The sequence below is a fragment of the Oncorhynchus tshawytscha genome, unplaced genomic scaffold (assembly GCF_018296145.1).
Source record: "Oncorhynchus tshawytscha isolate Ot180627B unplaced genomic scaffold, Otsh_v2.0 Un_contig_501_pilon_pilon, whole genome shotgun sequence".
NCBI lineage: Eukaryota > Metazoa > Chordata > Actinopteri > Salmoniformes > Salmonidae > Oncorhynchus > Oncorhynchus tshawytscha.
In genome coordinates, this window is record NW_024609338.1 from 75,082 (window position 1) to 88,888 (window position 13,807).

Below are 13,807 nucleotides of genomic sequence, written 5' to 3' on the forward strand. Positions count from 1 at the left end.
TTTCTTTCTGTGTTGCAGGGGCAGTCAAGAAATGGAACGGCAAGGCCACAGAACATGACATAAGCAGAGCTGTGGGAGACCACCTGAAGCCCCTGGTAGAGCCGGGGGTGGTGTTTACCACTCCACCACGCCTTCAGCAGGCTGGAAAAGTGGATTGATCCATTGATACTGTTTTTCATACTAAGGGGGACCAAGAGTCTGTTGATTGGTCAGTCTTTGGGTTCATTTGTTGAAATCAGATCCAGCTTTATTTATACAGCACATTTCAGACATGGATGCAACACAATGGCTTCACAGGAAAAAAACTAACTGAAATATTTAGTACACAACAAACAGAAACTGAACTGAAAGACTGAGCCTTTTAAGGAAATGTCATTGATTCAAATATTAACAATTGGATACAACATCCAATACAAATTATACACTTGTTTTACTCCATTGTTTGGTGATTTGAGTCATGCTTCTTCAGTAGTGGAATAAAGACAATTAGCGCTTGAATGTTGTCAATACATACTGGAGTGATGTTAGATTGTTAATAATATTGATTATAGGTGTATAAGCTGCAAGTACATTGAAATTAAGTTATGAAAAAAGACCTGAAAATATTTATTTTATAAACAATACAAAACATACAAACATTAACATCACACCTGATCTTTTTGTTAAATCACATAAATAGAACTCATTCAATTCAGAGCCTGGATTCTTCCCCAGAGGCTAATATCCATATCATACTGAAATCAATTTATCAAATTGAACAGGGGGCAAACGTTTAGGGTTCTACATTGTGAAATTCATTCAAATACTCCTACTACAATGTTACAACATTCTACATTGTGACATCATTAGAATACTCCTACTACAATGTTACAACATTCTACATTGTGACAATATTTCATTGATATCATGAAACAACTCCATGTATTTCCTGATGTTTGACTAGATATATTTTATCAGAGTATCTCTTGTCACATTGATCATAGCCATAAGGTTTCTCTCATGTGTGTGTCCGCTGGTGTGATATCAGGCTGTTTGACTGAGTAAAACTCTTCCCACATTGATTACAGCTATGGGATTTCTCTCCTGTGTATTCTTTGGTGTGATTTCAGGCTGCTTGACTGAGTAAAACTCTTCCCACATTGATTACAGCTATAAGGTTTCTCTCCTGTGTGTATTCTCTGGTGTATCTTCAGATAGCAAAACTCTTCCCACATTGAGTACAGCTATATGGTTTCTCTCCTGCGTGTGTTATCTGGTGTGATATCAGGCCGCTTGACTGAGTAAAACTCTTCCCACATTGATCACAGCCATAAGGTTTCTCTCCAGTGTGTATTCGCTGGTGTGATTTCAAGTTGCTTGGCTTAGTAAAACTCTTCCCACATTGATCACAGCCAAAAGGTTTCTCTCCAGTGTGAATTCTCTGATGTATTTTAAGGTCTACTGAAGAGGTGAATCTCTTCCCACAGTCAGAGCAGAAGTGAAGATTCTCTCCAGTGTGTATTCTCAGGTGTAGTTTAAGTGAATCTGATTTTAAGTAACTCTTCCCACAGTCAAAACAGTGGTGAGGTTTCTCTCCTGTGTGTACTCGCTGGTGTATTCTTTATGTAGTTTAAGTGAATCTGATCTTGAGTAACTCTTCCCACATTCACAGCAGTGTTGAGATTTCTTCCCTGTGGGTCTCTGCAGGTGTTCATTGAGGTGTTCTGATCTGGAGAGACTCTTCTCTGCCTTGTCAGCATCATGATGTTGTTCTCCTGTGTGAACAACAAAGTCAGACAGATGGTAAAAGGCTCAAAACAGCAGAAATCCACTGTTTATTTGAGTTAAAAGGTGATGCCCAGAGCGTACCCATGAAGTTGTACAACAATTGACATCTGTTAAATTATTTGACAAATGTCTTAAAACAGTCATGTGAGCATCAATTTTGTATTGTTTTCACATTAGTAGTAACATCGATGATTGGAGGATAGAAACAAGTTATTAAAGTTGCTGAAACTCTAAGCAGTGTGCCAGACGACTTTTAGTCTCCAATTTTGGCCCCTTTCTGTGTTTAATAAAGTTGCAGCACAAGGGCGGCGCACACACAATTTGGTTGCAGAAACTCCTCCCTGCTAATGAGGAAACGGCTAGTTATGGATGTAGTATATCTGGTAATGAGGAAACCACTAGTTATGGATGTAGTATATCTGCTAATGAGGAAACCACTAGTTATGGATGTAGTATATCTGGTAATGAGGAAACCACTAGTTATGGATGTAGTATATCTGGTAATGAGGAAACTACTAGTTATGGATGAAGTTGTAGTGAAACGCCAAAAGGGATCTACCTCCTGGCCCTCTTCCCCTGTCTTGCCCACCAAGGGTAGAGACAGAGATGACCTCGCCTACTGAAATACCGGATTGGGCAAAGCCACCAGAGGACGACTCAAGCCAACCAACTGTTGGTGTCAGGAGGAATCACCCTCTGCCTCAAGTGACACCTCTGAATGGGAACAGCTGATAGACTCATTGCTGATAGAGTAAGGGCACTGTCATAAACAGAGGCCCATATGCGCACTGTAAGAAAAGTATTTCCTGTTGTAAGATATGTCATCACCCTCTCTGCTCTGGGGGAATGGGAGGAGCAGCGGATCGGGTGCAGAGAATCAAAAGGTATATAAAGAGACATTTGCCATTACTTTGGCGCTGACTTCTTGAATTCTGAATTCATTTAGACAACCATTTGACTTCGGGTAATTGCCACCTGACTCAAATTACTTAAAGATTCTAACTTGTTGGATCTGAGAAGCGACTCTCCGATATACCGTTTAACTATTGAACAGCTGTTCTGTCGCCTACTGACCAGGTGCGTGTATACTGATGCAAATTATATTGAGGAAACTCTCGGTTGAGCTCAGTACCTCGGCCTTGTTGCGTGCCACGGACGCTGCAGTAGTTCAGCGGGACTGAGAGTCACTCTAGTCCTTTAGTTGATCCCTTGTTAATACCTATGGTTATCTGAATTGACCCTGTCGCCTGCGGCCTTGGTGCTTGTATACTGATGCAAATTATATCCAGAGAAAGTCTTTGAAACTTAACCTCTCGATTGAGCTCAGTACCTCGCCCTAGTTGTGTGGCACAGACTCTTCGATATTCCAGTGGGGCAGGGAATCACCAGCGGGTCCTCTCATCCAGTCCACACTTGAATCTCTAAATTTAGTAAACCAATGACTTCAAGTCAACCTCTCAGCCAGTAGAGGGGAGTCGCTACTAACTAAATTCTGAAAGAACTCTGACCGATTTAAACTCTGAGAGATGACGAGGAGACCCACGAGAGCGCGGGGCTGAAGGTTTCGTATCGCGACACTATAACTAGCGGTTTCCGCATTAGCATGGAGGAGTTTCTGCAACCAAATTGCGTTTTAGCGAACAGAGGGCAGAGAGTGATGCAGAGAGCGATGCACCTATTTGATTAGAGTAAAATATTTCCAGCTCTCACTCTTGATAACCACTCGACATGAAAGGGAAACATGTAATGCTCTGATCCAGTGGAAATGTCATACAATACCTGATTACTTCTTATCCCTTTCACAAATAGCTTACAGCTGTGTCTGTCCCAAACTATTTTATACAATGTTGCTATCACATTTCGGACAGACCTAGGTGATAGTTGATACACTGTTTAAAGGTCTATGTAGACAGCCCATGCGCAGCCAATGTGATTTATTTTTATCTGGATATTTTCTAGATGTTTTTATTTGTTGGCTTTATGTAGGCTATTTTTACATAGTTGGCAATGGCAGTAAACATTATTTAGATTTATATAATTTTCATTTCTATTTATATAGAATGTATATTAATCACAGACAATGATTTTGAGATACGATTAAAAATTAAACTGTTCCAGTAAAATGTGAAAATCATAACTGGCACCAGATCAGTAGAAATGGTTAGATAAATTGCACTTACGAAATTGCTTATTCCAGTTACTAATAAGCATGAACCCATTAAGAAAATGACTGTAAAAGCTGTTAAATCCCAGTGGAATGATGAGGAATTGAAAAATGGCATGGTTGAGAAGGATGAGGCAAAAGGAATGGCAAATAAGTCTGGCTGTACAACCGATTGGCAAACGTCCTGCAAATTGAGAAATCATGTGACAAACTGAATAAAAAGAAAAAGACAATGAAACAAAGATAAATGACAAAGAATGATAGTAAAAAAGCTTTTGAGAACCTTACATACAATGATGGGAAAGAATTAACTGAATCAGATGGCTCATTCATCATCAAAGCCCACTACTTTTATTTTTTGATTATTTCATTGGCAAGATTAGCAAACGTAGGCATGTCATACCAGCAACAAACGTTGACAATACACTTCCAAGTATATCTGACCAAATTATGAAAGACAAGCACTGTAATTTAGAATTCCGTAAAGTCAGTGTGGAAGAGGTGAAAAAATGATTGTTGTCTATCAACAATGACAAGCCACCAGGGGGTCTGACAATCTAGATGGAAACTTACTGAGGATAATAGCGGACGATATTGCCGCTCCTATTTTCCGTATCTTTATTAAGCCTACTGGAGAGCGTGTGTCCTCAGGCCTGGAGGGAAGCTGAAGTCATTCCACATGTGCTATGCTCTGCATAGTTAGCTCCAGGTAACATGTTGCACTTATTCAGCCATTCTGTGACCAAAAACAAGCTACATATGGACAAAATAAACTACCAAAATAAACTGACTCTGGAAATGACAAAGCTCCGCTTAACCTAGCTGGAAATGGGACAAAATGGGCCCCTTCTGTGGTAACAGACTGGGACGATTTCTAATCAAATCTAATTCCCAGGAACGGGGTTCATATGAACCACAGAGACTGTGTGGGATAATAACATGGCCGTGTCCAACTCTGCTTGTTCCCTCGACTCAGCTACCAACCAGAAATCTCCAACAGGGCCCTTTACCTGTATCAATAGACACTTCATAGTGAGCTACAGGTAGGAATCAGCAATGAATCCCAATAATGAGCCACCTATGGGAGGGGTATCCCTTTGTGGACAAATCTCAAAGTATTACTGCTACCCTGGGGAGATTGCTATACCCCTTGAACATCGGCTCCAACCCTCGTCGGATGTGGCAGGCTTGCATCAAACTACAAAGGGAAGCACAGCCGATAGCTGCCCAGTGACACAAGCCTACAAGACGAGCTAAACAACTTCTATGCTCGCGTCGAGGTAAGTAACACTGAAACATGCATGAGAGCATCAGCTGTTTCAGACGACTTTGTGATCACGCTCTCCGCAGCCGATGTGAGTAAGACCTTTAAACAGGTTAACATTCACAAGGCCACAGGGCCAGACGGATTACCAGGACGTGTACTCCAAGCATGCGCTGACCAACTGGCAAGGGTCTTCACTGACATTTTCATCCCCTGTCTGAGTCTGTAATACCAACATGTTTCAGATCACCATAGTGTTCTTGGGCACAGGGACTAAGGCAACCTGCCTAAATGACTACCGACTCATAACACGCACGACTGTCCCACCTGGACAAAAGGAACACCTTTGTGAGAATGCTGTTCATCAACTACAGCTCAGCGTCCACACAGCATAGTCCTTCAAAGCGCATCACTAAGTGAAGGACCCTGGAACTAAACACTGAGCACGCCCCCATTCTCATGAAGGGTTGTAGTGGAGCAGGTTGAGAGGTTCATGTTCCTTGGTATCCACATCCTTGGTGTCCACATTATAGGCTTAGTTGACTGGTGAACTGTTGAAATCATGGAAAAATAAAGATGATTCTAATTCTAGATTTGGAATAGAATGTGCAGCACCTTTAATATATTGTTGTTTGACATGACTACCAATTAATAAACCAGGGAGGAATTACTGACAGAGTAGGAGCATGGTGGAGACATCCAAGCGAGGACAATCGGGAAGGGAAATGACAGCAAGTAGTGCAGACGAAAGGGTTAACAAGTTGGTGAAACACCAGATGTGCTGGAATGAGAACAATATAGATGCTACTTTGAGAACACAAACTCACATCTTTCACAGCACAGAGTGAGGGAGTCCAGGGGATGACTGGAGGAGCAATGGAGGAAGCATTGAGGGATTCTCCTGGCATGAGTACAGTTGGTGAGACTGAGTGGACGATGGTGAAGAAGAGTGGAGTGAAAAGGGTTAAAGTTGGTAATGAACAGCAGTTTAGGGTTGGAGTGGGAATCATCAGCAAGGATGTTTTTGTGGGTGACCTGTTAACAGTCTCAAAGATGGTGAAGGATGAATTGGGTAAAGTGGAATCGGTTGAAGGAGTGACCATGAGTGGTATGATGCCGATTGTGTGTCAACAGCGCAAAAGGAGAAAGCTTTGTGTGGTTTAGGTTAAACATTTCAGGTGTTTATAGCGCACGTGATAAATTAAAATTAATGATAGACGGAAGGTTTTACTGTGGTTTGGTGAAGTGGTTCTCCCATCTGATGTAAAACCTGGGTCAGTTTGATATACAGAAGCCGCTGCAGTGTTACAATTGTAATAAAAAGGTTGGACATGTGGCAAGTTTTTGTCGAAGGAATGAATGTCATAGTCAGATGAATCATGTTGTAATTGTGATGGGAATCACGTTCCCGAGTTCCCGGAGTGCCCTGTACGGATGAAGGAGTTCGTAGTAGCTAGGATGATCAGGTCCATCCAGCAGGTGTTCTACTTGGAGGCAGTGAAAATAGCTGAAGGAGTAGAGAGGAGAAATGCCTCAAATGTTTCTACCGTATTACCCCACCAGAAACCACTGACACCGGCCATATTCAACGTGTGTTGACTGTTATTAAATCCATCAGTTATTCTGCTCTCTAATCAATTCAACAAACATTGGGTAGTTAGTTAGAATATAGTTACTATACTGGCAAGTTTGATGTATAAGTAGCCAACTAACGTTAGGTAGCTAGTTAACATACCGATACATACTGCTGTAAAGATATGCTATGCGTTTTGTAAGGATAGTGTAGCTAACATAACGTGTAACGTAACTTATTTGAAAAGTCATTACTTGATTACATTGCTCAACATTTGTCATAATTATTTAAAGCAGTTCATGTATATGTCATATTTTGGCGAATTTAGTACGACATCCGGGAACTTTTGGCATACTAACTACATCATACTATGACAAATAAGCATACTATATACTCAATTAACATCACAAATAGTACGGTTAGTATGAGTATTCTAACACAGCTCAGGTCACTGGGCAGCCATTTTGTTTGTTTAAAAACTAGGTTGCCCCTTTAAAAAAGCAACACAACATTCAATCAACCAATCTGCAGTTCAACCAATAACAAAGCTGTAATTACACCACTATTTTGGAAATAGGATGGATGGGGCTGGAGAAATGTAACTACTCTCAAATTCATAGACAGACCTATGGATGCAAGGACTGACCATCCATGATATCAACATTATAGTTTTAACCATGTTGAGGCTATACAGTGTTGGTTTACATTGTTTCTAAACATTGGAGTAAAAAAAGCTTATTTGGGGTTCTGATGGGGTAAACAGTTGAACTAAGCTCATAAGGCATTCGTTATATTCTTCAAGAATCAATGCCTATAAATAAATAAATTATTTAAGAGTCAAAATATGGATGTAAAATATGGATGTAGCAATTGCAAATGTCCCCTTTAACACCACACATCAGTTCAACAACTGCAGAGTTTGTGCTTCTGTTTTTAAGACAGCACTTACTAGTGTTAATCAGGGCCCCTTCATCGTTAGAACCATCGGACGCCTTAAGATGCGCTTGGGAAACCGGGCCGAGATATCCAGTTTCCTCCTCTTCTTCATTTTCCGATGTGACAGTCACCTCCCCCTCCTCTTCGTTCACTGGAACGTCGTCGTCCCCCTCTTTATTAACTCTGAACGAGTCTCCCACTTCTTTAACTGTGACGTCTTTCTCTTCTTTCACGGTAACCGCCTCAACCTCTACTTGTTTTTGTATTGTAACAGCCTCCTCCTCTTTCACGAGAGCTTCCTTCTCCATCCAGCAGACCTCCTCTTCTTCATCAGGAACGTGGTTAAGTTTGAGACTGGAGCTCTGAGGCATGTACTGAAGTCGCTAAGGGGTATAATTCAAAGCAGTCTCACTTTATCAGCAGCACGTGATCAATGACGTCTGAAGAATAATTTCGTCGAACACCTGATTGGTTTGGTATTGGGCTCGTTCGACATTGCAGCCGACAGTGCAGGTGGCTGCTGACTCATTTACAAATCACCTTGCATCTTAAATAACTACTCATTATTATTTATAAATCAGTCAGCCAGTCACCGTTTACCCACAATTCAGCATGGACTTGATGCTCTCGATGAAGGCCAGTGGTTTAGTAGCAGACCTGAAGGCTACGGTGTTACGGTGTGTGAGGTCATCTTTCAAAATGTGGCTTTTCTAAATTCTGTGTCGCTCAAAGCCTTGAGTTTTTACAATTATCTGGAAAGAGCCAATGCTTCAGGAAGCTTTGTTTCCCCATCACTACTTTTCAGCATGTTTTCTGTGAATTAGACTACGGGAGTTTTGTAACTTTTTCCACCTTGGCTTACTGTTCGTTGGGTTCTAACTGGTCTCCGGTAGTTGGTCTCACCGACCATAACCGTGCTGGTTTGTTATGCTGTTTTAGGCTAATAGCTAGTTGGCTAAATAGCAAACGTTAGCTGGCTGTCTAAGATAACTGCATGTAGCTAACATTCTTTGATTGGTTAGATGGCATTATGTATTTCCAAAACGTTGGTTTACTTTAATCACTCAAGTCATGAGTGCAAACGATTGGTTTAATTTAAAGTTATACATTTTAAGTTATTTCTGTTGTAGTTAACATCATAGGTAAGGATTGGTTGATTTCCAGTTTATTAAGTATGGTATTTAAGATGATTGATGAGAAAAGTATAGTCCAACCATCTGGTAACCTGTTTCATGCGCATTATAGGTGAGGGTGAATTTCAGATGTTCACTGCTTGTATTGATGAAGTTGTGGAATTGATGAAGTTCCTCTGCTGTGCCCTGGAATAGAAAGAACACGTCATCAATGAAGACTTTTTCAGAACCTGATGAGATGCTAGAATGGATTGTTAGGGCTGACAATCACATTCTTCTCTAACAACCCCACATACAGTTACACATAATTAGATGCTATTTTTTTAAACTACAATGACCATAATGACCTGAGCGCCTACTTGTCTTGTCTGTGTTTCTTTTTCACCTGCTACGTAAAAGAGACTGAAGAATGTGTAACAGTATAGCTTCCGTCCCTCTCCTCGCCCCTACCTGGGCTCGAACCAGGGAATCTGCACACATATACAACTGCCTCCCACGAAACATCGCTATTAGCGCACACCCCGCTAACTAGCTAGCCATTTCACATCGGTTACAAATGCACAATGGTCAATGCTATCTGGGATTCTTGGGACATCCCTACCCTAAACCCTAACCTTAATCCATAACTTAACCATTTTAAATGTAAACTTCAATGGGCTAGGGACGTCCCAAGGATGTATCGCTACCTGAAATTACACAATCTAAGTGATTGATAGTTGGTATTCAGCAGTCATAAAGCCTTATTTATTTTAATGAACTACTAAAATTGTGATTTTGTCAGACAGCAGCTCTACACTTTATTGAGTGACTGATCCATTCATCCTTCCAACCCTCCTCAGCCTTCCTCTCCTCTGAAGACCCAGTGAGGGTGGAGCTCAGTCAGAGAGCTGTTGAGGGACTGGTTAGGAAGAACACTTCTACAGCCAGAGAGGTGAGAGGACACACATGGTTTAGATGGTAAATATTTATGTCCCCTTAGTGGTTCATCACATCAGCAAAAGGGAATATGTTCCATCATCCATGTTTATTTACATTAGTGCAAATTGACCACTGATATTGGTGTAATTTCCCACCCCTTTTGGCTGTATGAAAGTTAATTTCCCCTCAGGCACACACATTTGTTCTTTGCTATTATGGTCATTTGTGTAGAATGTACTTTTCCCCACTCATTCATACCCAAAAATTGTCAGTTGGTTGCATAAATAATTATGATTACTAAATGTTACATGAAATGTAAATTTGAAATAGTTGAAACTGGTTACATAGCCAGGTTACTTTTCAACGTCTCATTTCAATGACATTTTGTCCTAGGTGACTAAATGTGATTTATTTCACAGGGGGCCCGAAATGGACAAAACACAGTATAACAAACTGAGCTCTCCAAATCAATAACCAATATGCAGAAACAGTTTGTTCTTTGGATTAATTTTGAAAACCATTAAACATCAAAAATCAGTGGCTGACTGCATAGACTGTCAAACATCTGTAGATCTGAACATAATGCAGTTTGAAATATTTGACATAAGTCTATTTTTTTAACTGAACAAGCTCCATATCGATAAATGTTTTATATAATATGACTAAAATTTAACTGTGTTGCAGGGCAGTGGGATAAATTGAAAACGGCAAACATCAACAATATAGACAAACATCTGCCAATATTTCTTGTATTTTTTAAAACAAGCTCCTTATAAACTGCACAAGCACCAAAAACGCTGTTGTTTTGACAAGAAGCAATAAATCACTGTATTTTTTAAAACAAGCTCCTTATAAACAGCACAAGCACCAAAAACGGTGTTGTTTTGACAAGAAGCAATAAATCACTGATATCGATTAGAGGGGAAATTAGGTTGTACGTGCTGTTGAAACTAACACAACTAAAAAAACACATGGAAATGGGAGATATCTTTTACCTCACTGGTTAGAGGACAACCTGCAGAAGACAGTCAGCTACATTTTGGAGTGATGCATTTAAATTTAGGAGTCACTAAACAAAGGAACACAACAACACTTATTTGTTGTAACTCATTAATATCATGCTAAAATCATTTGTGAGAGGAGAGAGATGGGGTTGCACGTCCTGTTAAAGCTAACAGCTCAAAAACCACACTGAATCTGGGAGTAATGTGTACATCCCTGGTTAGAGGACAACTTGCAGAAAACAGCTTGATACATTTTGAAGTGTTGCATTTTGATTCAAGTGGATCACGAACGTGGTAAGTGTAACAAAACAATTTTTTGTTAATCACTTTTTGTTAAATAATACTCTTCCATTTCAGAGCCTGGATTTTCCCCTGAGGCTAATATCCATATTATGTTGAAATCAATAGAACAGGGGACAAATGTTTAGGGTTCTACATTGTGACGTCATTAAAATACTCCTACTACAATGTTAAAACATTCTACATTGTGACATTTTTCATTGATATCATGAAATAACTAATTCATGTATGTATTTTCTGATGTTTGATCAGAGATCTTTTATTAAAGTATCTCTTGGCACACTGATCACAGCTATAAGATTTCTCTCCTGTGTGTGCTCTCTGGTGTGATACCAGATGGCCAGATTGACCAAAAATCTTCCCACATTATTCACAGACAAAAGATTTCTCTCTTGTGTGTATTCTCTGGTGTTGAGTCAGAGTTCTTGATGCAGCAAAACTGTTCCCACATTGACTACAGCTATAAGGTCTCTCTCCTGTGTGTATTCTCTGGTGCACTGTCAGCGCTCCAGATTGGGCAAAACTCTTCCCACATTGATCACAGCTATAAGGTCTCTCTCCTGTGTGTGTTCTTTGGTGCACTCTCAGATCTCCAGATTGACCAAAACTCTTCCCACATTGACCACAGCTATAAGGTTTCTCTCCTGTGTGTGTTCTCTGGTGCACTCTCAGATCTCCAGATTGACCAAAACTCTTCCCACATTGACCACAGATCACAGCTAAGGTTTCTCTCCTGTGTGTATTCTCTGGTGCACTGTCAGCGCTCCAGATTGGGCAAAACTCTTCCCACATTCATCACAGCTATAAGATTTCTCTCCTGTGTGTGTTCTCTGGTGTGATATCAGGTTGCATTGTTGAGTAAACCTCTTCCCACATTGAGTACAGCTATAAGGTTTCTCTCCTGTGTGTGTTCTCTGGTGTGATATCAGGCCGGATGGATTAGTAAAACTCTTCCCACATTGAGTACAGCTATAAGGTTTCTCTCCTGTGTGTATTCTCTGGTGTGTTATTAGGCTGCTGAGCTGAGTAAAACTCTTCCCACATTGAGTACAGCTATAAGGTTTCTCTCCTGTGTGTGTTCTCTGGTGTAAAGTCAGAGAGCCAGATGTAGTAAAACTCTTCCCACATTGAGCACAGCTATAAGATTTCTCCCCTGTGTGTGTTCGCTGATGAATTGTAATGCCCGATGAGGTGAATCTTTTCCCACAGTCAGAGCAGCAGTGAGTTCTCTTCCCTGTGGATCTCTGCAGGTGTTTCTTGGGGGGTTCTGATCTGGAGAGACTCTTCTCTGCCTTGTCAGCATCATGAAATTGTTGAGGCTCCCCAGAGGATCCACGGTAGTCCCGTCTCTCTCCTGTGTGAACAACAAAGTCAGACAAATGATTAAAGGCCCACAACAGCGGTAATCCACTGTAAAAGGTGATAAAGTAAAACAAAACAATGATAACTACCCTAAACAACAGTATACAAGGCATATTGACATGAGAGACATAAAGCGAGGCATAAAGCAATCACAGGTGTTGATTGGGAGAGCTAGCTAAGACAACAATGGGTAAGAGAACAACAACAGGTAAAATGGCGATGAATGGGCAGAGAGGGTCAGTTAACTACACACAGGGCCAGAGTTCGAGACAGATAAACTAAATGGAGTACCGTGATTAATGAACAGTCCCGCAGGCATCAGCTATGTAGCCAAGGTTGAGGGCACATCAGAAGGAATTGCGTCGGCAGACCAGTTGTGATGGACCGGCGGGGCTCCGTGTCGACAAAGGGTACAGGCCAATTGGCAAAAGAGGTACTGTAGCTGGAGTAATTTTGTTTGCTAGCTGGGAGATGCACCTGGCTCGAGGCTAACTGGTGCTAGCTTCAGGACAAGGGCGTTGGCCACTATAGCCAATCCGGTGCAAAGGTCTAGAGCTTACGGCAGGAATCCGGTGATGTAGTGGCTTCTAGTCGTCTTAGTGAAGAGTCTGGGAGGCATCAGTTATGTAGCCGAGTGATCATAGGGTCCACCGAGCAGGCCGGGAGATGGGCCTGGATCAAGGCTAGCTTCGGGGCTGGGCCACTCGGTGGCAGCTAGCCAGCTGCGATTATCTGGTGTAATGGTCCAGAGCTTACGGCAGGAATACAGTGATGTAGTGGAGAAAAACAGTCCGATATGCTCAGGGTTGATATTGCGCTGTGCAGACTGGCAGGTATTATCCAGGCTAAAAGCGTCTGGTGTTTGAGCTAAAAAGGTAAAGGCTGCTAGCAGTGGCTAACAATGACTAAATAGCTAGTAGCTAATTAGCTGGATAGCTTCTGATGGAGGTTCTAGCTATAAGGGCCAAAAAAAAAGCAGATCCGTATCACATTGAGTGAGGCGGGTTGCCGGAAGGTATATTTAATTGAATTTAATGTTATGTTGACGAGGGGCTCCCTCCGGTCAGGTTGTGTTGACGAGCGGCTCCCTCCGGTCAGGTTGTGTTGACGAGCGGCTCCCTCCGGTCAGGTTGTGTTGACGAGCGGCTCCCTCCGGTCAGGTTGTAAAAGCGGCTCCCTCCGGAGGTTGTGGCTCCCTCCGGTCAGGTTGTGTGCGGCTCCCTCCGGTCAGGTTGTGTTGACGAGCAGCTCCTCCGGTCAGGTGTGTGTGTTGAGCGAGCGGCTCCTCCGGTTAGAGATGATATGATGTCGAGTAATTTGTGTGTCTTAATTATTTAATTAAACAGAATGCTTGAACTTCACTAGGGTAGGGGACAGCATTCGGAA

General features: G+C 41.6%; 1 protein-coding gene across 1 annotated transcript; it reads right to left on the reverse strand.

Annotated features, from left to right (window-relative positions):
- Positions 1-1,234: 1,234 nt before the first annotated feature.
- LOC121838777 (gastrula zinc finger protein xFG20-1-like) lies at positions 1,235-8,184 on the reverse strand. The gene is made up of 2 exons (XM_042314913.1): positions 7,718-8,184; positions 1,235-1,754 (listed from the first exon to the last, which is right to left on the reverse strand). The coding sequence occupies exons 1-2, from the start codon at positions 8,073-8,075 to the stop codon at positions 1,531-1,533; spliced, it is 582 nt and encodes a 193-aa protein (XP_042170847.1). The 5' UTR covers positions 8,076-8,184; the 3' UTR covers positions 1,235-1,530.
- Between the last annotated feature and the right edge of the window lie 5,623 nt (positions 8,185-13,807).

What these genes read in the sequence shown, in the direction of transcription:
- LOC121838777 (XM_042314913.1), bottom strand. Translation starts at nt 8,075, where the DNA reads ATGCCTCAGAGCTCCAGTCTCAAACTTAACCACGTTCCTGATGAAGAA. An exon ending in AGGGGCCCTGATTAACACTA is followed by an intron (nt 1,755 to 7,717) that starts GTAAGTGCTGTC and finishes TTGTTCACACAG; the next exon opens with GAGAACAACATCATGATGCT.